General features: G+C 39.1%; 1 protein-coding gene across 11 annotated transcripts in view; it reads left to right on the forward strand.

The window, feature by feature from the left end:
* The window catches only part of FMN1 (formin 1), a 437,062-nt gene that overhangs the window by 279,847 nt on the left and 133,878 nt on the right, over window positions 1–23,337 (forward strand). For 9 of the 11 annotated variants that reach the window (XM_081050121.1, XM_081050127.1, XM_081050132.1 and 6 more), the window contains one exon: window positions 22,073–22,165. In XM_081050121.1, coding sequence (XP_080906247.1) covers window positions 22,073–22,165 — 93 coding nt within the window. Of the gene's footprint in view, window positions 1–13,827; window positions 14,078–22,072; window positions 22,166–23,337 lie in introns of those variants that run through there. The other 2 variants (XM_081050124.1, XM_081050125.1) reach the window with 2 other exon arrangements.

A 23,337-nucleotide genomic window follows, 5' to 3' on the forward strand; every position in this document is an offset into this window, starting at 1 on the left:
TCTTGTCATGAGAGTGACTATTGTCTTTAATTACTCATTTGAGCATGGTCCATAAGCAGTGTGGCTCTAGTAAGGGGGAAAAAAGACTTTGGAAAACTTTGGGAGAACTTCTGAGAAAAGATGGCAAATTGAACACTCATTTGGATTGAATGCTTGTGTGGGATTTCAGTTCCTCTTGAAAATTACTAAAACAGCGACAGAGAGTTCTTCAGAAGCATACACTCAAGAACACAGAATGAGAGAGAAACATATAACCACAACATTTCTGAAGCTCAAAAGGTAGATAGACAAGTGATAAATGAATTGGCCAAATAAGAAAGCTGAATTCTTCTCCAGAAGTGGAGAGAAATGAGACGCAATCCAATTTTTACCACAGGATTCATGCACACCACAAATTCACACATAAATTCACACATATATATACATAAACTTTTGCGTATATTCATATGTAAATAAATCAATGAAATCAAGAAAATTTCCCAAAATGATGGATACAAGTTCCTAATTTTAAAAGTCCCAGAGAGATTCTAGCACAATAGAATAAAACAGATCCATACCATTATTAGAGTATTTCAGAATACTTAGCACAAAAAGAAAAGTTCAAATACTTCTAAAAGGGGAGAGGGCGGGGGTGAGATGTAGAAACACATTACACACAGAGAGAGAATCAGGAAGCAGCATGGCTTCAGACTTTTCAATGGTAGCGTTAGAAGCTAGAAATGGATCAGAATTCTGAAAGAAAATTATTCCCCTTCCAGAATTTATATCCACTAAATTATTGATCAAATATGAGGGCAGAATAAAAATGTTTTCCGACACGTAAGTTCCCACAAAACTTACCTCCCATGTACCCATTTTCAGGATGCCCCTGGAGAATGTGCTTTGCCACAAAACAGGAAGACAAAGGTGACAGGAAATAAAAACATCTGGTGAATAAGGGAAGGTGAAGGGATGCTCCAGGGTAGACGGAGAGCCTGGGATGATAGCCAGGCACGAAGAGCAAACATTCCAGATTAGATGAGGTCAAAAGAATCATGGACAAGGTTCTTGAGGAATACGCAATCTGATGTATCTGAACGTTTTGACAAGATCTCAACAACTAGGAACAAGTTTGGATTTCATTTAGTGACAAGTACATAGAAAGCAGAAGAAATTATTAATAGGAAAAAAATCGTTTGTTCTGACTGTGAGGGAGTTTGGGGGAAAATGTTTGGGAAAGGTGAATTAATCCGAATTTACATATATCAGCTGGGACTGGGAGTTGTTTTTGCAAAGTCATAAAAATGTCAACACTGAGTACTCTGTCTAAGTCAGGGGCGGGCTCTACCGGGAGGGGGCTCGTGTGTGGTGGGGGGAGATGGGGACTGCTCTTCGCAGAGTGCAAAGAGTTCATTTGTTCTTCTATGTGCATGTATAACTTTAATAAATATTAGAAAATAATGGCAAACCAAAGCATTTGTAAGTGATAGTTTAGTTACGTTTTAGCAATGAAGGCGGGTGTGTGGACAGTACTGGGGCTTAGAAGATGCAGTTTAAAAATTCAGTTCTGCTTCTTACTAACCCCGTGATAAGCCGTGCAACTTCTGACAAATCACTTTACCTCTGTGAGCCTCGGCTGAAAGAATGGAGCTATCATCCTACCCCCTGCCTCGCTCAGAGGGATATTGGAAGAGTCAGAGGAGCAGTGTATGAGGAAGTACTTGGGAAGGTGTGGGAGGGATTAATTTAAATTCACTCAGAGCCATGCAGTTTGCTCCTGCATATTGTCGTGTCCTAGAAGGGCGAGGGGAAATTGACCCGTTAGGACAAGCCTGGCTAATTTATCACCTTTTAGGAAGCTCCAGAAGACATGCCTTGAATGATTATTGACCGTGCCTAATTTATTAGCTCTTTCCTCCTTCGCAGCCCGTTTGTCCACTGCAGTAGTGTGCTAAGCCTGAACTCTGGTGCGGACTGAATACATTAGCCAGAGTCCTGACTGCGTTGCCATGGTGTTAAAAATATTTAGTTTTGCAAGCAAAGTTTTAGAAATGATAAAAGAAAAACTTTGATATGATTTATTTTTGTAAAACGATTTCAACAAAACAGACAGAAGGAACTGGGGTAAGAATTTCAGAAAGGCAGTGGGTGTAAAATGTTGATTAGCATGGTGACTTCTGATGCAAAGCATTCAATTAAGTGCAGCATGGTGGGGAAAGGTCACACATTTCCCAAATGGAATGCCTTCAAAGACAAGCTGTACAGAAAGAAGAGAGGATACGGAAACTGAAACCTGATTCACCCGTTTAATTAATGGAAGAAGTTTGTGTTTTCCTTTGAAGCCATGATTGTGACATCGCTAGGTGGGAAGGATGAGTTATGTTGTCCCGGTTTCCTCCTCTCAGTTTTCACTTTATTTCTACCCTTTATTTGTAGATCAACACAGTAAATAGAATTTATTTTTTGTGTTTTTCTTCCTTTGACAAGAGACATAAAATATTGAAATAAAAGCTATGATCATGGAAAAATCTGAGTCACAAGTCCTGAATTCGAATTTGTACTTCACAAGCTGTGTAACACGTGGCCAAGTTTCATCCCCTCCATCTCAGTATCCCTGTGTGAAAAGGAGGGTGTCCCTGCCACTTCACTGATCGTTTGAGAGGATTAACTGGGATCACATGAAACAACTCCCTTTGCAGAGTATAAGAGGAAAACACTCATCTCTGATTCCCTCTGTGCCCTCATAGCCGACATCCAGTCCCTGAGCAAACCCTGTGGCCTCTTCCTTCAAAACATGCCTTGAATCAGTTTATTGCTCTCCGTATCCACACTGCATTTCTAGGCCAAACCACCACCTTCCTTTACCTGGACCATAGCAACAGATTTCACTCTAGTCCTCCCTTTAATCCAATCTCCATACATCAGATAGATCAGGCCACTTCGTTGTTTCATATTCATTGTCCTTGGGGAAAAAAATCCAACTTCAAAACTTGCAGCCATGACTTACAAGTTTCTACACGATTTGCTGTCTCATCTCATGGCAGCCCACCCCCTGCAGTCTCACAGGCCGTCTTTGTGTTGTATCCCAATGAGATTGTTTCTACTTTAGGCCATTTGCAGCAGCTATTCCCTCTGCCTAGAGTGTCCTTCCAGACACCCCCATGTCTTGGGCCTCCCCTGATCACCCAAACTACAGCAGCCATTTTGAATATCAAACATTTTGATATTGTTATCATTTTCTGTCGATTTATTTGTAAATTTTCTCCCTTCCCTTCTCCAGGAAGGTGGAGCTCCCTTCCCTTCCCTTCTCCAGGAAGGTGGAGCTCTAATGACCTTTCTAATGCTTATGTCTACTGTGTTGGTCGGTACCTGCCACCAATATTTGTTGAGTAGGAGAATGAATGAGTAAATGAATAAATAGTAGAAAACTCAGCTTCAATAATTGCTGACTTTGCTATTAGAGAGAAATTTTTATTTTCTTATGAGCAAAACAAGCATAAATGGGTAGAAGCTTTAGGAAGACATATTTTAAAGCTGTCCAAACGGAAAACTGAGGACCTCGAGGGGTAGTAGGTGCCTCAACACTTCTGTTTGGAAGACTGTTCAATGGGTGGTATATACGGTACCATCAGAAGGAGTAGTTGTGCTAGATAATTTTGAAAGTGCATTCCAACTCTGAGTTTCTAAGATGATGATTATAGATGTGCTATTTCACGGCATTCTACAATTCTCCTTATTCAGTAAGGATTATTAGGTTCATCCCTAGACTTAGGTAATTAGAACTGCCAAAAAAATCCATGGAATTCTGGCCATTTACAGGATATAAAAGTCAACTGTAAAATTATATCAGGTTTCCTTTTTGTAAATGGTTCTCAAGGATCTGCTTTTGAATTAATTCATGCCTCAACAATTCTAGTGTTGATACCATCTAAAACTAATCTTTATAGAGTAGGATTCTTACCCAATATGGTTGGTTAATGGAAAAAAGTTGGCCCAAATCAGGAATCATAGAATATAATACTTGCATCCCTTAAACTTTAATTTAAAACAAGTTAAATATATCATTTGTGTGTTTTTTGATGCAGGGCTGAGGCCTTTTCTTGATTTACAGATGTGTTGAATGGAGTTTTGTAGTCTTCCCTACATATTCTACTCCCATAACAGATTACCTATGGTTTCCCTTTTGTATTTTTAAAGTGAAGTCGCGGCTCTTGCAAATATCACCACAGAATCTTTCTAGATATTTATAATTATTCTCAATCTTTTACATCTGTCTTGCCCGCACCTTTTTTTAAAAATGAACTTTTTTTATTTTTCACGTGGAATAATTTTAGATTTACAGAGAAGTGCAAAGATAGTATTGAAAGTTTGTATATAGCCTTATCCAGCTTCCCCATTGTTAACATCTTACATTGTTGTGATAAATTCATCAAAACTAAGGAACTGGCATACATTTCTATTAACTAAACTCACTAGTGTTTATTTGGATTTCACCAATGTTTTCATTAATGTCCTGTTTTTGTTCCAGGACCCAACCCTGAGAATCACATTGCACTGAGTTGCCATGTCTCCCCAGTCTCCAATAGTTTCTCACATCTGTATTTAACAGCAGTATTTTAGTCTCTTCCACTTAAATTTATAAATGTAGTACTTTTTCATAGTCACATTGCTACAGTTTACCATTGAGTGATTAAATTATTAAATTTCAATAAAGAGAACAACTGGCATAAACAGGTTTGGAAACCACACAACGGTTCTTGATAAGGATTCTACTCAACTGTAGGAAGAATTGCTCAGGGAAACCAGAGAGTCTCCTTCCAGCTGCAAACTTTCAGCATGCTGTGGGAATTGGGTAGGAGAAATGGAAAGCAGCACTCATTTGGCAAGTTCATTGGCAAAAGTGTCTTTTTCATTTCCCACTCAAAAATACAAAAAGGTATTAATGTGGTTATAATGGTGATACCTTATTTGTGTACAGAGCTTCACCTTTTACAGTGGAGAAAACAAGTCTCAAGATGGGAAGTCATAATGGCTGGGATCACACAGCCAGGCATAGAACTTGGGTCTTTTGATTACCAAATCTACGTTACTATAAATTTGTGTCAGGTCAAAACATTTTCTTCACAGAAATAGATTTGTGGGTGGTTTTGTGAATATCAAAATATTTTCTTGCCCAAGTAAATTGGGTATCGTAGACCTTATGGAGGATTCACAGTTCACAAATGGATTCTTTTTGTCAGACAAACAAGTGAGTCAAGTTAGAGGGAGACCTCTTGAGTGTCAGCATAGGGGATTGGAGTCTTTGCCAGTGTTTTTATTCCCCCCAGATTTGGCCACAGCATGGCTCTTAGATGGATATAGGTTGTGGACCATGACTACACCTCTTAGGTACCCATGGAAATATCAGTGACCTACCTGGGAAAACAGCAGCCCTGGTTCAGGTCTCCTCTGTGCCCTTTAATAACCTAATCTCCACCTACCCTCCCTGGCCTTCTGCTTCCTCATTTAAAATGGAGGGGTCCCAGTGGTGGTACTTGGTGATTTTTGGTATCCATTGCCTTGGTCCTTACCATTTGCAAAGCACTTGCATAGAACTTCCCTGTAGGTGGTTAGAGTAGGAAGCAAGACAGCACAAGGCCAGCGGGTATGACATACTGAGTTCAGATTAGAACCCAGCCACTTAGTATCTGTTTGACTTTACTCATCTCACCTAAAAATATGGATAATGGCAGGACTGAGCTCATAGGATTCTTGTGATGAGTAAAATGAGGCACATAAAGCAGGCTGAGGTCTGAGATACCCCTGGCCATTAAGAGCCATTGGTTTTCGATCATACAGGTTGAGGACTTGATATAGTTTTCATGGAATGATTAAGTACAGAGATAAAAGGCTGTAGGTACAACTCAGTGTAGATGACCGGGCGCTGTGAGACAAGTAACTTTCTCTGTGCCGTAACTCACATAAAGACGAAAGCCCAGAGAAAATCAGTGTAGATGACTGGGCGCTGTGAGACAAGTAACTTTCTCTGTGCCGTAACTCACATAAAGACGAAAGCCCAGAGAAAATCTAGAATGACCAATGTACTGAAATGAGCTCATTTGACTGGGTTTTTAAACTGTTTTTTCTTGACTGTTTTGATGACCTTTAAAAACACCATGAAATCTCCAGGTATCAAAAAAAAAAAAAAAATCTCCCAAATACAAGGAAGACCTTGTTTGACCTTTTCAATCAGTTCACTTGTTCAGCAAATATTTATTCAAAGCACTGAGTTAGCTGCTAATTTTAAATGAACTCACCAAAATATCAAGTCATTTGTAAACACATTTTAAGAGCAAGTGTTACCTTCGTTTTCTGAGGGAGAAATGTATTCCTACTTTCTTTTCTGATTTCTCTTCTGTCAGAAACAGATTATACTAATCTGTCTCTAAGAACAGTGATTAAACTTGCTGTCTGTCTGATAGGTGGGGAAGATGAGTAGAGTTTGCCCTCCAGTTGTTTGGCAGGTTCACAAAAACATTTGCAAAGCCCTTCCTTTTATGAAGAGAATGAACACATATTTGCTACCTGCTGTTCAAGGAACTATACCTTGGAATTACAAATATCTCGCTTGTTGTTTTTTTAATCCAGGACACGCCTCCCCTTAACACCCTTACCCCCACCCCAAAATTGAGTGTTTTAAGCTGGGGCTGAGTTTACAAACTGACGTATACTTTTCATGTGTTACCCTTCTTCCTTAAAGCTATTAAAAAATTAATGGTGGATCAGAATCAATGACATGTTCAAGTGAGTGACATGGAATTAAAATACAAAGGCGGCTCGTCTAATAGGAATAATTACACGATTGAACAATTTGCTCAAAGTCCTATCACAAGTACCTGACTCATCTCGAAGACAGAGACAAGTTGCTGGGGCTCCCCAGGGCAGCAAGAGATAGCTGTGATGGGCCTCCCTTGCTTTTAAATTTTATCACTTGGACTCATTAACATCAAGGCTAGAGATGTGAGGGAGTTTAATAGGCATTTCAAAATCTGTTATACCCACCCTCTCCCAGGGGAGAATTTCTTCTTTCCTCTTCCAGTCCCCCATCCTTCCTAAAACATTTACACACACTCACGTGGCATGTAACCACATAACAGCCTCCTGTTACAGACCTCACCAACTCACCTTCTCTAACCTGGCAGGCTCTGGGACGCAGACCACTGAGGCTGCTGGACCAGTAACTTTCCCTGTGCCATAACTCAACAGAGAGGCAGAATCAATGACAGGTTTACACGAGAGTGAGGCTTTAAATAGCTGAGGTCAGTGTCTGGAGGTTTCCCGTTAATACCACTAACAGCATCCTGCCAGCGAGTCTATCGGTCACTTTGTTACCCGCTTTCAACTATTTCTGATTTTCAACTTTATTTTTAAACGCATCCTAAGAAATCCCGACTCCCAGCAAATTGACAATGCAAACCCTCTTTTTCTGAAGCTTTGTTTATAGGCCACAATTCTCCAGACAGATTTACAAGTGTCTGTAGAGTTTTAAAAGACGATTGCTTAACAGGCATTAAGTGAGACACATAGAGCTGTGTAAATATTTTAGCTGGAATAGGGGATTTTTTTTAAACATATGAGCCAAATATTGCATTAAATCTGAAGACAGTGGCAAACTGATTAACAGTAGTTGCCAGCTTCATGCTTTGGCAGTGATTTCCAGGGCCAAGATTAGATACCAGAATCCATCCACCAGCTTCAGTTGTGTGTTTTAAAATAACTTCCCATCCTTTTCTTTTCTCTCTTCTCCTTATGCCTTTCCATATTTTCTATTTTATTTCTTCATGGTTTATTTAGATGTAAACACTTTCCAGAATAGAAAATTATAGTTAATATGACTAACCAGTAAAGGCTGAAATGGGAACATGGGCCCAGGCCGAGGTCAGAGAAGCTGCAGAAGGTTTGCAGCTGTCTTGGTTGAGCAACGTGAAAGCAGGTTGTTTTTTGCTAATGGGCTTACGTATCTTAATCACTGGTCTCTTTGTAGCCAGCTGTTGCACTGCTGGAAGGAAATAATCCTAAAATGAGCATTGCTACCTCTTCCACTTACTGATTTCCTTGGATCATAAAGAGGCAGGCCTGTCGCCCTCAAGATTTATATGTGTGAGAAAATTCGTCACTTAATTTTAGTAAAAACTGCCCTGCAATAAGCATTTTGTCTTCAGAGGAAGTCTTCTTTATTAGAGCTTTTCTATAGGCAAACAATTTTCCTGATTTGGTCAATGAGTAGGATATATTGCTTGACCTCAAATGTAATTTCTTTGAGACTGGGACATCTTACCCAACAGGGCTTTGCTCTGCCTTTGCCAATTCCATTGGCATCCTCTTAACTTTTACCCACTGATTTTCACTAAAGATACTTCTTAAAGTAAGACTCACTTGGTTGCCAAAAACTGTAGGCTCTGTCTAGTCTCTGTGAATCACTTGAATTGAAATCATATGTCCAGATCATTACTTGATATTGTTGATCCACAGGTCTGAGCATCTTAAAATTATGTGTTTATAATTATATAAATGTGTTTGTGTGTGTGCATTAAAAAATCTGAGTGTTTGATGTAAATTTTTTTAATTAAAATTTATTGGGATGATAACGGCTAGTGAAATTACATAGGTTTCAAGTGTACAATTCTGTAATACATCATCTATATCTCACATTGTGCATTCACCACCCAGAATCAGTTCTCTTTCCATCACCATCTATTTGATCCCCTTTACCCTCATCTACCACCCTCCATCCCCCTTACCCTCTAGTAACCACTAAATCATTGTCTGTGTCTCTGAGTTTTTGTTTCTTTATTTGTTTGTCTTGTTCCTTTGTTGCTTTCAGTTTTATATCCCACATATCAGTGAAATCTAGGGTTAACCACAGTGTAAGTCTAGGTTTGAGGCCTGCCCCTGAAAGCAGCCATATTTAATTTGAATATAAATTACACTATGGTTAATACCAGGGGAGTTATCTGACTTTTGGAGAGTCTACAGGCCAGTTAAAATGTTACTGGTGGAGCTACCTGAATTTTGGGGGTTCTTCAGGCCAGTTAAAATTTAACTGCCCCCCCCCCCAAATTCAGATAGCTCCACCGGTATTAACAATAATGTAATTTATATCAAATTAAATGTGACACATGGAGCCTTTTTAAAAAGCTGCTTTCAACAGCAGACCCCAAACCTAGTCTTACACTGTGGTTAACCCTAGATTACCTTGTATCAACTTTTGAATGTCACCAGTTGTCTTCACCTTTGAGTAAATGACCTCATTGCATGTATGGTCATCTACTGTTTGCCACTCTAGAGAGTAATCACTTCCAATGCAAGGACCACAGGCCCTATATTACAGTGACAGGCACAATTCTGGTTTATATGTAGCCAGCCATCTCTGCAAAGCAGTTGAGAAGGCACAGTTTTATTTTCAAAATCTCTCTCTTTTGTCTTTCCCATTTTGGTACTATCCATGTTATACCCAAAGCAGTTTGTATCTCTGTCTATCAAGAACTCTGAAAAATGTTTTTCCTGTTTTACTCATAATTCCACTTCTCATATATATCCTAAAGAAGTCATCTAAACTCAGAATAAGTTTTTATGGGCTCCTTATGTTTCTTAAAGCCTGAATGATTCATTATAAGAAGAAAGTAGAAAGGACTTTACTGTTCAACTGCAGGGGAATTGGTAAGTGAACTAGGGTACATCCACTTGATGAAATTTTATATGTCTGTTAAACACAGTGCTTCTGAGTTTTGTGAAATAATATAAGAAAGTGTGCATGATATGTTTAATAGAAAGAATAAAGATACATAAGTTTCTCTATCAAACGAAAGTATATTAAAAAATAACATATAAAGGCAACCCCTATAAGGTGTGTGTGTGTTGCAGAGGCCAAAACACTAAAAAAAAATAGGTACTAAAGTATGAAATAGTATATGTTCTGGTCACAGTATCATCAATGATGTTTTTTCTGCTATTTTTTTTTTTGTGTGTGTGTAAATGTTTATTACATTTCTTTATGTGTGTTACCTTCATACTACTCTTTAGAGGTTAACTGCTGTTCTCTCCAAGATGCATGTCCTTCCCTTTCCAGATGCTCAAGAATTGCATGTTTGGGGCTGCCTGCCCATGGCTTCCTATTATACAGTCTACTTAGTGATCAGAACCTTGATAAATGTGCCTTTGTCCTCCATTGTAACTCAACTGTTTTTGTCTATTGCTTGAAACCTAGCATTTTCAAACTAGTCTGAGAAATGAATTTATACTAAAGTGTTAGTGAATTTCTCTTTGGTAGGTAAGCTTTTCTTTCTCCTCTACTACATATACATTTCTAAAGCGATCTTCTGAAGTCAGTGTCTTTAGTGCAACAGAAGGCTTCAAAATGGTGGTGATTTTCACGGGACCACCATGGGAAGGGATGCTTTTAAATAAATAGATGGATCCCTTAACACCCTATAAATCAAATCATGCCCAGTCCATCTATGGTTAGGCCTAGTCATGAGTAGGCGATTAATGAATATCTTTCAGCTAATGTCTCACAGACGAAGGCTGTGTCTATAACCACATAATCATCACAGTGGAAATTCTGACTCAGCTGTGATGTTTGATAGGAGGGACCTTTGACTAGTGCTTTAGACTATTCCATGCAAATGCTGTAGTGAGTGGCCCAGCTTCACAAGTCTTTCCAAAAGTCCTAAAGCATGTTGGCATGTCCTCACTTGGCCCTGTCACTTCTGCTTAAATTTTTTCATGGAGAATACTCGTGATCATGGGACATGAAGGTGAATTTGGTCTTGGGCAGCCTCCCTCTGTGAAGTGAATCAGCATCACGGGATTCTCCTCCGCTCAAGATCCCTGGTGGGTTTATTTTAATGCAACATTCCTCTGAAGAAAGGGGCACCCACTGTTGATCAGAGTAACTCTGGAGAACATCTTCTTGGACGGAAGGATGTTCCTCATTTTGTTATTCTTTTTCTAGCTTAACTTTTTAAACAAGTGGCTATAGAATCTGACTCCATTTGCCTCTCCTCTCTCCAGTTTGGCTTCCTCCCTCCACCCCTCACTCTCTGAAACTGCTTTTGTGATGACCAGTGAATTCCGTGTTCCAAGTGGTCACTTCTCTGTCTTCTACTTGACCTTTCGACAGTACTGCACCCAGCAGTCAGCTCTTCCTTTCTTGCAGTACTGGTTTCCTCTCAGATCATGGGATTCCACACTTCTACTTTTGTACTTTCCTGCTCATTCCCCATCCTCTTCTGACCTCTCCTCTAGCTGCTTACATGCTTCAGGGTTTGTCCTGCACCCCTTCTCTTCTTTGACTACATTCTTTCCCTATCAATTCATCTACTTTCATGGCTTTAAATAGCACTTTTATGCCTATGACTTCCTCGTATGTTATTTCTATCCCACCCATGCAGCCCAAACTGCAGACTTTTGTATGCAACTTGAGAGTCTTATTAGCGTCTCAAACTTAACGTGCCCTAAGTAACATGCCTGATTTTCGCCCTCAAACTTACGCCTGGCTTTCTCCCTTACTCTGGTCAAATCTCTAGTCAACTATCTTCACAGTGAGACTTTTCCTGACCACTTTATTAAAGATTACAAGCCTCCGACTTCTGTGGCCTTATTTGGCCTCCCTTCCCTAACCAGAGTGCTTCCAATTCCTTAGAGTCCAGTTCCTTTGATTTCAGCTCCTTCATTCTCGTTCCTTTGAATCAAAATCTAGGCACAGGACACTGTAGATCTGGGAAAGAAACAAGGGATGTGTCCTAAGGTTTCGACGTACTGATACCATTTAACTTGTTTCAAAAGACCTGTGCGTTCTCATAAGGCTTTACTTTTACTCATCATATTTACTCTTTCTGAAACTACTCCCTTCTTCCTTTATTTTCCTTGGCTGACTGACTAACTCCCCCATGACCTTTGCAATTCTACTCGTAAGTTATCTTTTTTGGAAAACCTCCCCTGGCTACCACCCATCCCCAATCTGAGTTGGAAGCCCCTACCCAGTGTCCCATGACACTACACTACATTACACTTTGTTGATTTCCTTGTCTCTCTGTTACTAGACTCTTATGAACATTTTTAGAGGAGAGATGACCAATAGATCTGGTTAAATATTTTCCCCAACATTTAGCACAGTGGCCTAGTGCAGATACTCAATAAGTATTTTGAATACATGAGTATTTGTATAATATATATATATATATATATATATATATATATATATATATATATACACAATACAAAGTAGGGCTAGAAACCTCCCTGTCTCCTGTGATCCAAGCACAATTTATGCTCAAATCCCATCTCTGCAGAAAAACAAAGCTATCCATAAATTTGAAGGAAAAGGGATTTGAAGGGTACATGGGGTGTGTCTCTGTTCTACACTAGGTCCAAACTCAGTGTAAAATTCAACCCCTTCATTAGTATTCATAGCCCATATTCACTCACAGCAAGCAGAGTGCAGGAGGTTTTATTGAAGCTGTGGGGATACCTCAGAACCATTCTTCTCCAATTCGATTTTTCTTCTCTCTTGCTACCCTTATCTCTTTGTGTCCATCTCTTCTCCTGAAAGAAATTCAAACTCTTCTTCCTCTGTCAGGAAAGACAACATCACATTTCCCTGAAGCTAAAATATTAGATAACATGCACTCAAGTCCTCATATGGGGATGATGGGATGCTTTTGATGCCAAGAATTTGTCAAAAAATTTTGTTTCCAGTAATGACCATTTCCTTTCTAAGAATTTTAAATTTTGCTTTTAAGATTTTTTAAACACATGTGTCTTGTGTCTAATTGGATGAATGTGAATAAAAATGGCATGGTGTTCAATCTACTTATGTTTTCTCCAGCCCCTGCATCCATCTGCATGTATTATACTTATAAAGAGATACATCTATATTTCTATAGAGGTATATTTTTTGGATAAAAATATCTGAACTGTGTGTATAGGACCACCACCCGCCCCACCACTACCACCACGATTTGGTAGTTCATTCATTTATTTAGCAAGTACTCACTGAGTATATTGTATGGGCTAGACATTATAGCAGATACCAAGGATAAAATAGGAAACAACATATTCTGTTTCTGCCTAATGGGGGAGAACAATCAAATAATCATGATAGTTATAATAAAATTGTAAAGGGGAAGTATATAGCACTATGAGACTGTGTAACACAGGAGAGCTCATTAGTATAAAGTGGAGGGTCGAAAATAAATCCTGATGAAGTAACCTTTATGGTGAGATGAAAATGATCACTGATCTAAAGTAGGCCCTGATTACTAGGGGTAGAGAAGAATGTCACGGGCGAAGGAACCCCCTGATGGTGAGAGGGAGCTGATTATGCTTGAGGAACAGAGAGAGGGTCACTGTGGCTATCACACAGGGTATGGGAGGGAGAGTGGAGTGACGCTGAGGGGGCAGGAATGAGCCAGCCCAGGCAGGGCCTTGTAAGGGCCAGATTCTAAGAGTAGTAGAAACCACGGGCAGGTTTAAGCAGGGGATTGACACACTCGGTGTGTATTTTCTAAAGGTCACTTTGACTCTAATATGGAGAACAAATCAGAAGGAAGTCAGGGTGGATGTGGGAAGAACAGATAAGAAGATATATAGCAGTCTGGTGGGAGTAATGTATTCAAGAGCTCTTCCAGAGATGAAACTATGCGCTAAATGTGTAAACTTGTGAGTCACAGTCCTAGACATGGTTACTGAAATGTTTACCTGAATGAGAGTTCCTAGAGAGAGAAGCACAGCATGAAAGGACAAGAAATGTTCAAGAACTTGAGCATTTCACAGTTGACTATAGAAGGGTGAGGCTACCGAACAGACAGACGCATGCGGGAAGCCAGGAAGGGAGGACATGGGACTAAGGGACAACAGATTTCAAAGAAGGGGAAGTCTTCAACAGAGTGAAATCCTGCTGGGCAGTGAACTAAAATGAGATTTGAAAGAAAAAAGAAAGGGCACTGACAACAGGATGGATTCACTGGTGACTTCGGGGTGTTTTTGCAGTGTCATAATGGGGATGCAGTAAATTTCACTGGGCCTAGGAGTGAGTGGTGAGTAAGAAGTAGAAAAAGTGAGTATTTTTTTAAAGTTTGTGAAAGGATTTAGACTATAGCATAATGATTTGTTGTTTACTAAAATATGCATATTAGGAATATCAATTTATTCAAAGAGTTTGTGGAGTGGCTGTCATTGTTTCATGCTGTTCTTGGAAAATAAAAGAATAAAACCATGTACAATGTGTAATCTAGCTAAGGTTAGCACTGTTTGAATATTTTAAATGGATAGCATTTTACTATTGAATATACAAAATGCTTTCTCATGTATGTTTCACTTAGTTCTCGTGAAATTTCATATATCAGAGAGGCGTTAAATAATTTTCCCAGCCAATAAAGAGTATGGAAAATGAAAAATAAATACTGTAATTGTATCTTTAAGTTGATAGTAGTTCAAAGAGGAAATTTTTCTAATGTTTGGATTGTTGATGTATATGTAGAAGTATATACGTACATGTTATTGATATATGTAGCTATATATCATATGTAAGAATATACCAACGCTCTTCTTTTAATTTATTTAAGTTAGAAAATTCTTTAACTGTCTTGCTTGTGTTTGCCTTCATTCCAATTATTTGTTTAAGAGGTCTTTTATTTTGATAACATTGGAACCTTTTGAAGACGTACGTGTTGATTTCTCAAGTACATGTGTATTCCAAACTCATTTTCCACTTCAGATACATGGTTTAATAAGTATTATAACTATAAATGTCTAACTACTATGCTGTACACCTTAAATTAATGTAATATTGAATATCAACTGTAGCTGAAAAAATTTTTTTAATTTATTATAACTTACAATGGAGACATAGTCATACCTAAGATTTGAAAAAAAAAAAGTCACCCTACCTTATTAAAAAAAGCATAGATAGGACATTCTTCACTTATCTGCTTGTTATCTTTCCAGTTTACTGCTTGGAGTTTCTAATTAGCCTTTTTTAACAGCCTTATTGAAATATAACCACATTCCACATAATTCACCCATTTAACGGTACAAGTCAAATAGGTGGTGAAATGGGTAATGGATGTTTAGTATATTCACAGTCTTACAACCATCTGTGCAATCAATTTTACAAAATTTTCATTACCCAAAAAGAAACTTTGTACCCCTCAGCCATTACTCGCTCAATCTCTCCATCCCTCCCTCCCCCAGCTTATGGCAACCACAATTTACTTTCTGTCTCTATCGATTTGCCTATTCTGGACATTTCATATAAACGGAATCATGCACTCAGTCCTTTGTGACTGGATCCTTTCACTTAGCATAATGTCCTAATTAGCTTTGGAGGCATAGACACTGGATTTGTACAGTCACAAAATGGCTCTAGTGTGTATAAGTTCATCTGTGCACATGTATTATTCGGAGGTAGCATGCTGACCCAGGTACCACGTGTGTAACAGCTATATTTTCCCTCCTTATACCCAGTTGCCCATTCCAGTTTTTTGAGCACTTTGGATGTAGATGTTTGCCTTTGGATGAATAGAGTCATTAGGAGGAATAATTTGGACATGGTAATTATATCAACTGAATTACCAAACAAGAATAAATACAGAAAACATCTTTGATTACATATAGGTTGTCCACACAACAGTCATTAATGCACAGTTGTCTATTCTAGACCAGAAATTTGGGCTTGGGGTGAGGGACAGTATTTAGCCAAAAAAAAAAAAAAAAAAAAAAAAAAAAGAGTCTAATAGTCCCGTTTGAAATCTAATGTAAACAAGTTTTTCCTAGATTAGATTTTCTGTCTGCCCTCGCACCACCCTACCCCAGGATTTCCTCTAACACTGCTCACTGTACTAAACCTTAAAATACCCTCCAGTTTAGAGTTTAGTACTCACTGTATTAAACCTTAAAATACCCTCCATATTTAGCATTGGAGCGCAAGAATGTGAGATAGGCACTTTTTATTTCAAGCTTTTGTCAGTTGTTTTTGGCTTAAATCAACTTGAAGTCTTCCTTTATGTAGTCTTTAAAAATATATATATATGTATATATATGTGTATATATATTTACATATACATATATATGTATATGTGTGTGTGTATACATATATAATAGCCACAAAATAGTACATTCCATTTATGCAAAATAATAAGCAAATTAAAAAATTCTTAATATTTTACTAATTTTATATGATTTTCCCCTTTCATACAAATCCGTGAATTGCAGCTAGCCAAAAGCCATTTTTATTTTACTATTTTAATACATTGGATTTAATGTAATTTCCTAACAATTTCCTAGCCATTCAGTTCAAGGCCAATACCGTGAAAAAGAATTGTGTAGATTTGTTGTGCTAATATCACAATTTTGACATCTGAGTTTGTTTTTTAAGTTTGTTTTGATAAAAGTGTGTTTTGGGGTAGGAAACCAAAAATTCTCTCTCTCTCTCTGTCTCTCTGTCTCTCTGTCTCTCTCTCTCTGTCTCTCTCTCTCTCTTTGTGTGTGTGTGTGTGTGTGTGATGTGCAGAGCATTAGGAAGGACAGTATGCTATCCTAGTATTACTAAAAAGAGTTGTTGGGGTCCATTATGCTAGCATGAAAGGAACTAATTCACAGGCTTGCATGCAGTTCACATTACTAGAAATAGTCATTACTATGTGCCCTGCCCACTAAAACATTTTTGTTGGTGATCCATTCACGACAATGTCTGAGGGGAGGGATTTTAGTCTGTCTTTTCCCACTGATATAACACCAGTACCAAGCACAATTTGTGGCACATAGTCGGCACACCGTAGCTACGTGGTGAGTTGATGTGTTTGTTGAATGAATTCCTTCAGGATAAACCCCTGACCCCGCATCGTGTGACTCTGATGTGCATCTCACTTAAAGCTCACTGATACAGTCTTTTACTTTAGTCAAACCGTTCTGTGTGTTGCGATGACAGCCTTCTGTGATGGTCCTTTGGAGCACGGAACTCGTGGAAAGGACAGGGACCTTGTAAAAGTGAGGGAGAGGTAGTCCTGCATAGAACTGTGTAGGGCGTAGGGAAGGAGTTAGGTAAGCAGACAGGAGAGAATTCCAGATTGAAGAAACAGTCTAGAGAAACCTTTCCTGTCCTCTAAAAATGTATTCTGACTTACTAAGCCCATGCAGAGGTCTTTCAACACACAGAGAGAGATGTATTCCACATTTTCTTAAAAAGTACCCATGTGCATTTGATCTGTTACAACAATTAAACTTATATTAGATTTTGATTAATTATATCTAGATCTTGCCTGTGTGTCAGTCTAACCTACCCATGCTTTTTAAGTGGCTCAATAAATGTTATTCCTTATTCTTGGGGGAATCAAAAACAAAATAGCAGATAGCCACCTATGACCTTAACTGTCTAATATCTAAAATCTTAAAACATTCAAGGCCATGTCTTTCCTTCACTAAAATGCTTCACAAGCACTTAATCTGTAAATGAGAATACTCTTAATGTTATTGTCTATTATTTCATTATGTATTGGTTTTCAATATTTAATCACTCTATCTCTCAGAATGATCATTTGTAGTTAACTTCAGAAATTGATGTATTTTTAATTTTGTCAAAAATTTAATAGAAAGAAAAAGAAAGAGACCCTGCTGTGACTTTGGCTTTTAACATCGGAACTCCCGGCACAGCCTGTGTCTGAGGCAACCTTGGTGGTCTAGCAATATTGTATACATGTCTTGTGGGTAGACAATAAACAACATTTGTGGATTTGTCAGTGACCTCTCTCCTTGATGCACTGCTAGTCTCCGGTGTCATCATTAATTAGTCTTCAGATTTCCCATTTGTCTGCTGGAAAGCATCTTAGATAAACCAAGTTAAGACGTTGGAGCACAACTGTGCTGAGGCAGTCAGAGTGCAGCCCTGGGCTTTAACCGTGTGGAGAGATTTAATTCTAATAGGCCACGTGGATGGCTGGGCCCATTGGGGTGCAGAGAGAGCCTCAGCACAGCAAGCCAGCAGCTCTCATTTGTGCTGAATTCAGTTTCTAATTTCAGAATGCCGAAGCTCAGAGACCTAGGGCACTTGTTTCACATTTTACTTCATTTTGCCCAGGAGATTCCTCAGTGAACTCTCAGAATGAATTGTGGAACTTCAGGGAGGGGATGACAGTCATTATCCCTAGGTTCCAAACAGGAGATTTCCACCAGGGTCTATTTCTGTAAATATGGTGTACAGCATTTGTAATGACTGATCCCCAGCCATGACACTCTTGCTGTTCTGTGACGTGTTTCCTGACTAACTTTACTAAACCATAACAATAACATACAATGAGGCTGCTTGCTAATGCCAGTCATTCTACAAACCCCTTTACATGTATTATCTCACTTAATTTTTGTATCATGCCTGTGGGGGGGGGGGCAGTCCCCATCTCGCAGATGAGAAAAGCCACAGCCCACCTGAGGCCAGGTAGGCCTTGATCCAAGCACCAACCCTTTACCACACCAATATAGAGCCTCATAGTCTCTGAGCACTTTATGGACCCGATGGACTCTGTCACCACAGCTGGGACAAAGGGAAAGCCACAATCATCAACCCTTTTAATTCAGGCAAAAGTGGCGGTTTTGCTTTTGTACTTAGGAAAAGAAGCTCTACTTTCGGCATTGCTTGGGCTGGGCAGAGGTAACCCTGAAGAAATTATTGTCATGGCTGCAGTTATGCCCTATTACCACAATGCAGGCATGCCTCATCCTATTTATTTGTGTTCAAGAAAACTAGTTCTCTCTAAACGGAGTTGTTGGCATTTGAATGTAGTAGAGAGCAAGTTAAAGGATTTAAAAGATTCTCCCGATTTATAGGGTGAGAAATTCTAGTTTTCCTTTAAATATGGCTCCCTGTGTTCTCAGAATCACAGATGGATATCATCAGAAAAATTTACATGGCCGTGAAAGTTTATTAAAAAGTGCTGATTCCCACTGGCCAGTCTTCTGCTTCTCAGAACTACCTGATCAGGAGAATGCTGTTTGCTCTCCTGCTTGTGCCTTATGGCATGAAGTGGTGGGTGTTTTGGGGGGTCTTTAAAATACACTGAGCCCTTTCAAATCAGCTTGGGCCAATCACAGTGTTTGTAGAGTGAAGACACTGAGACCCTGTGGTCTACCTCTCCTGGAAAGGGAGGAAAGAGATGAGGAGGTCACACTGTACCTTTGCAAAGCCCACTCTCAGTCTGGGTTATTTGCTCATTTTTTTTCAACTTTCTTCCACATAAGAATCTAGTTAAGGTGAGGAAATCTGATGCTTTGGCCAGATGTGCGTGGAGCCCTCTGGAGAAGTTGGGGGATGAGTATTTGAAACCTATAAGATGGCTTTGCAGGGATTAATATAAGTACATAAATAAATACAATTAAAGGTAAAACATAAATGCTCCACAGAAGATAGATGTTTGAAGGATACCGAAACTTAAGACTGAAAAAAGCTTTGTTGGTGGGGCAGTGTCTCAGAGAAACATTTTTAGGATGGACAGGACTTTGTCAGATGCAGTGGAAAGTATGTAGGGGATGAGAGCAGAATGACTCCATGGAACTGGGACCACTGGTTGGTGTAATTTGAAAATGTTGCATAATTTTTGTTTGGTTGGTCAAATATATATGGGAAATAGAGCTGAAAGGTAGAATGGTACCAAAATGGAAAAGGCCTTAAATCCCAGGCCCGGGAGTTTGAATTTAACTGAATTAGTAATGAGAATCCATAATACTTTTATCTTGTTTTGTATCTTTCCTCACTTTGTTTACAGTGGATTCAAAGAGATCAGAGAAAACTTATGCCTCAAAGTTAACTATTGATCTATCCTCCCCTAAAACAAAACAAAACAAAACAAAATGGTAATACTTTCCACTTTTCCCCATCTCAGGACATGGCACTTCCAGCCACGCATTGCCCATCTTTCCTTCTCCCTCAGCCCTACATCGACTGCATAACCAAGACCTATTTGTACCTGCAAATTATATTCCGGCTCCATCTACTCTGTCCCTTTCCTCCTCTCTCTGATATCACTCCAGCCCAAAGCACTACTGTTTTAAGAAGAGAATAATGGCAAGAATGAGGTACTTATCATTTGGCCACAGGTCCATCTACTGGAAAAGAGGTAAAGGGAAACCTGATAATAGTAGAAAAGTTAAGTAGTTACTCTAGGACAAATAAGACAACAAAGAGAGGTAAATGTGTGGGGGAAAAGGAATGTTTTGAAGTGATGGTTTAGCTGGTTTTAAAGAATTTGTTTTCCATTTGTTCCAGGTAGGATTTGCATTTCTTCAGTAAGATAGATCATTAAGGAAAAGAAATGAGCCTTTGCATCTCAACGAACAGGGTTCCATAGACAGCATAGGAATGGTTATCAGAATAGCTAACACAGATATTTAAAAAAAATTCGATTAAAAACTTTAGGAAGTAACTGTCAAAAGACAGAGTCCGAATTTAGGCCTCTCGTGTGATCTGCCTCATGATCCCTGGTTACATATCTCTGAGAATGTAGCTGATTCTGAACTTGACTCAGGAAATGAGAGTTCCCTCACATTATACTTTCATCCTCAGCACAATCCTGTAGTCTCCCAGAGTTGTCTAGGATTTCAGCAATCTAGGTGGCAATATTGCCAGAGAAAAGCGTCAAGTAACTGTTAATAGTTTCAGGGGACACTTGAGTGTCCCCTGTGCATTTCCTGTGCTGCAATTCTGACAGGTTTTGTTGCTTTGCTTGCATAGCAAACATTCTGGGATGCTGGTTTTGAAAACGCCGAATTATTGGATACGAGTTTCCCAGCATAAATAAAGGCCCCATTTCCAACCCTCTTCCAAATACCTCTCGTAGCTTACCTTCGTGCTTCAGTAATTTCCTCCAAGATATGGAATACATATTTCTCTATTTTTCGAATCAGATGACATGATTTCTTTATGGGGAAAATCCAATGTGTTTTTGGACAAGAACATGTCAGTAATTTCTGGCCACGCTCGCTAGACCGAAATGATCATGACTCAGCTCTAGCTTTGGAAAAATGAAGCCTTTCTTCCCCCGATGCATTTCTGCCACTGGCACACACATATAGACACCTTGGGAAAATGCCTCTTGTCTGGGCCAACTGCCTTTTGTAATGGTAAACTATGGATTATTGTGGTTTCCATATTGCCAAGTCAGAGCTCTCTGATTTGAGAGGGCTTGATTATCAAAAATGCAATCTATTATAAATTTCAGATAGTATGTCTGAAGTAAGTCACATATGAAATGACTTCACGTGTGTGTGTGTGGAGTATTAATGGGAAGGGTGGGTGAATGGGAACTAAGCCCAGAAGGGAGATGCTGGGCTTAGGTCTCAGGCTGGGATATGGGTGTCACCCTGAGGAATTGCCAATTTGGTAGTTCCGGGCAACTTGAATGCCTGAGAATTTCTGCAAAATCTATTTCACACTCTACTTTTGGAGTGTGATCTGATAAAGGTTGGGACCCTTAATTCCTGGGACTGGTCCTTCACTAGTTTGGCCTCTCTGTGTTTTCGAGGGACCAAAAGGAGCGTACTTCACCTATCCCAAGTCAATGCTTTTGCTGCATCTCTAAAAGGAAAGTTGGAAAGAACAAGACAAACAAATGAGAAACAAAAACTCATAAACACAGACAATAGTTTAGTGGTTACCAGAGGGTAAGCGGGGGTTGGAGGAGGGAGATGAGGGTAAGGGGGAGGAGAACTGACTCTGAGTGGTGAACATACAATGGGATTTATAGATGATGTAATACAGAATTGTACACCTGAAATCTAGGTGATTTTACTAACAAATGTCACCCCAATAAATTAAAAAAATAAAAAATAAAAATAAAATAAAAAATAAAAGGATAGTTGAAGGTGATAACATTTTCCTGTTCTTGAAGAAAGGTGTGAGCTAATTACCTTTAGTTGTGTTGTTTCTGGTTTTGCTTTTCCCCTTTGAATTTGGCTAAACAGTGACTGATAAGGATTTTACACAATCAATACCCAAGTGCATAGCTCAGGGCATGGGCTCAGCAAATATGTGTTTTTGGGAAGTCTAATTCCAAACTTCTCTTCACAGCAAGTGAGAAACAGATGGCAGTGGTGTGCAAGGAGTCACCAAAGCAGTATCTCCAGCCTTTCAAGAACAAACTAGAAGAGTTCTTCCAGAAAGGTAGGAAGCTGTGTCAGCTGCACATATATGATACTGCAAAATATGCTTCATTCCACCATCTTTCTCTGAGGCCCACTGTCCCATGCATCCTAGCTGGCCACTGGCAGCTCCAAAGATTCCATTAGTCCACCTTCCCATGACAGTTAAATACTCATATAGATGAAGTTGTCCTGTAACTTTTATATCACCTTGCAAATCTGTTTTAGTATTAAAAAAATTTTTAACATTACTCCTGTTTTTATAAACTTTGGGGGGAAGACTTTTCCTTTGTCTCATCATGGAACCCAAGAGGACCCTTAGTACATGTTAACTGACAAACGACATACATGCAAAACTTAAGCCGTCGTGCATTTCAGATTTGCGGTCAGACTAGACAGGTGGCTGGTGATTATCTTCCTGGTTTTATGAGTGTAGCAACTTGGAAACATGTGCTGTATTTTCCATTGCTTTTCAGAAAGGAAAATTAAGGCCAGGTGAATGTCACACATCCAGCCACTTGGCACCCATCAGCCCTTTGGGGTTAGATGGAAGTGATATGCACGAGACGCAGGACTTATTTAGAAAGCGTACCAAGTTGTGTTTCTTCTCCATGAATTTGGCAGGAGTAGGGAACTTTTGTTGATCACTGTTAGTGAACGTGGAAATGTAATGCCTTTGGGATATTTCCTATTCTAATTTCTCAAATTCAGCTTAAGATGTGAAACAAAAATAAGTGTGGGGCACAACTTCCAGTTATAAGATAAATAAATCCTGGGGATGTAATGTACAGCCTGGTGACTATAATTGACAAGACTGTATTGTGTACGTGAAAGTTGCTATGAGGATAGATCTTAACAGTTCTCATCACAAGGAAAAAAGTTGTAACTGTGTGGTGATGGACGTTAACTAGATTTATTATGATCATTTCACAGTATATACATATATCGAGTCATTATGCTCTACACCTGAAACTAATATAATGTTATATGCCAATTATATCTCAATAAGGAAAAAAATGAGTGTGGGGCAGTCAAAGGGAGCTTTTGCGTTTGCTAGAAAGCCAGAGGAAATGCATGTAGGAACCTTTGGGGCTATATTAACATGCTGTTTCTATTTATTAATAAGGTCATGTGATACCGCACCGTCAGGAAAAGACCATTAAGCAAGGTGTATGGCCATACAGTATGGCCAAA

This window comes from Rhinolophus hipposideros (assembly GCF_964194185.1).
Source record: "Rhinolophus hipposideros genome assembly, chromosome: 5".
Taxonomy (NCBI): Eukaryota; Metazoa; Chordata; class Mammalia; order Chiroptera; family Rhinolophidae; genus Rhinolophus; species Rhinolophus hipposideros.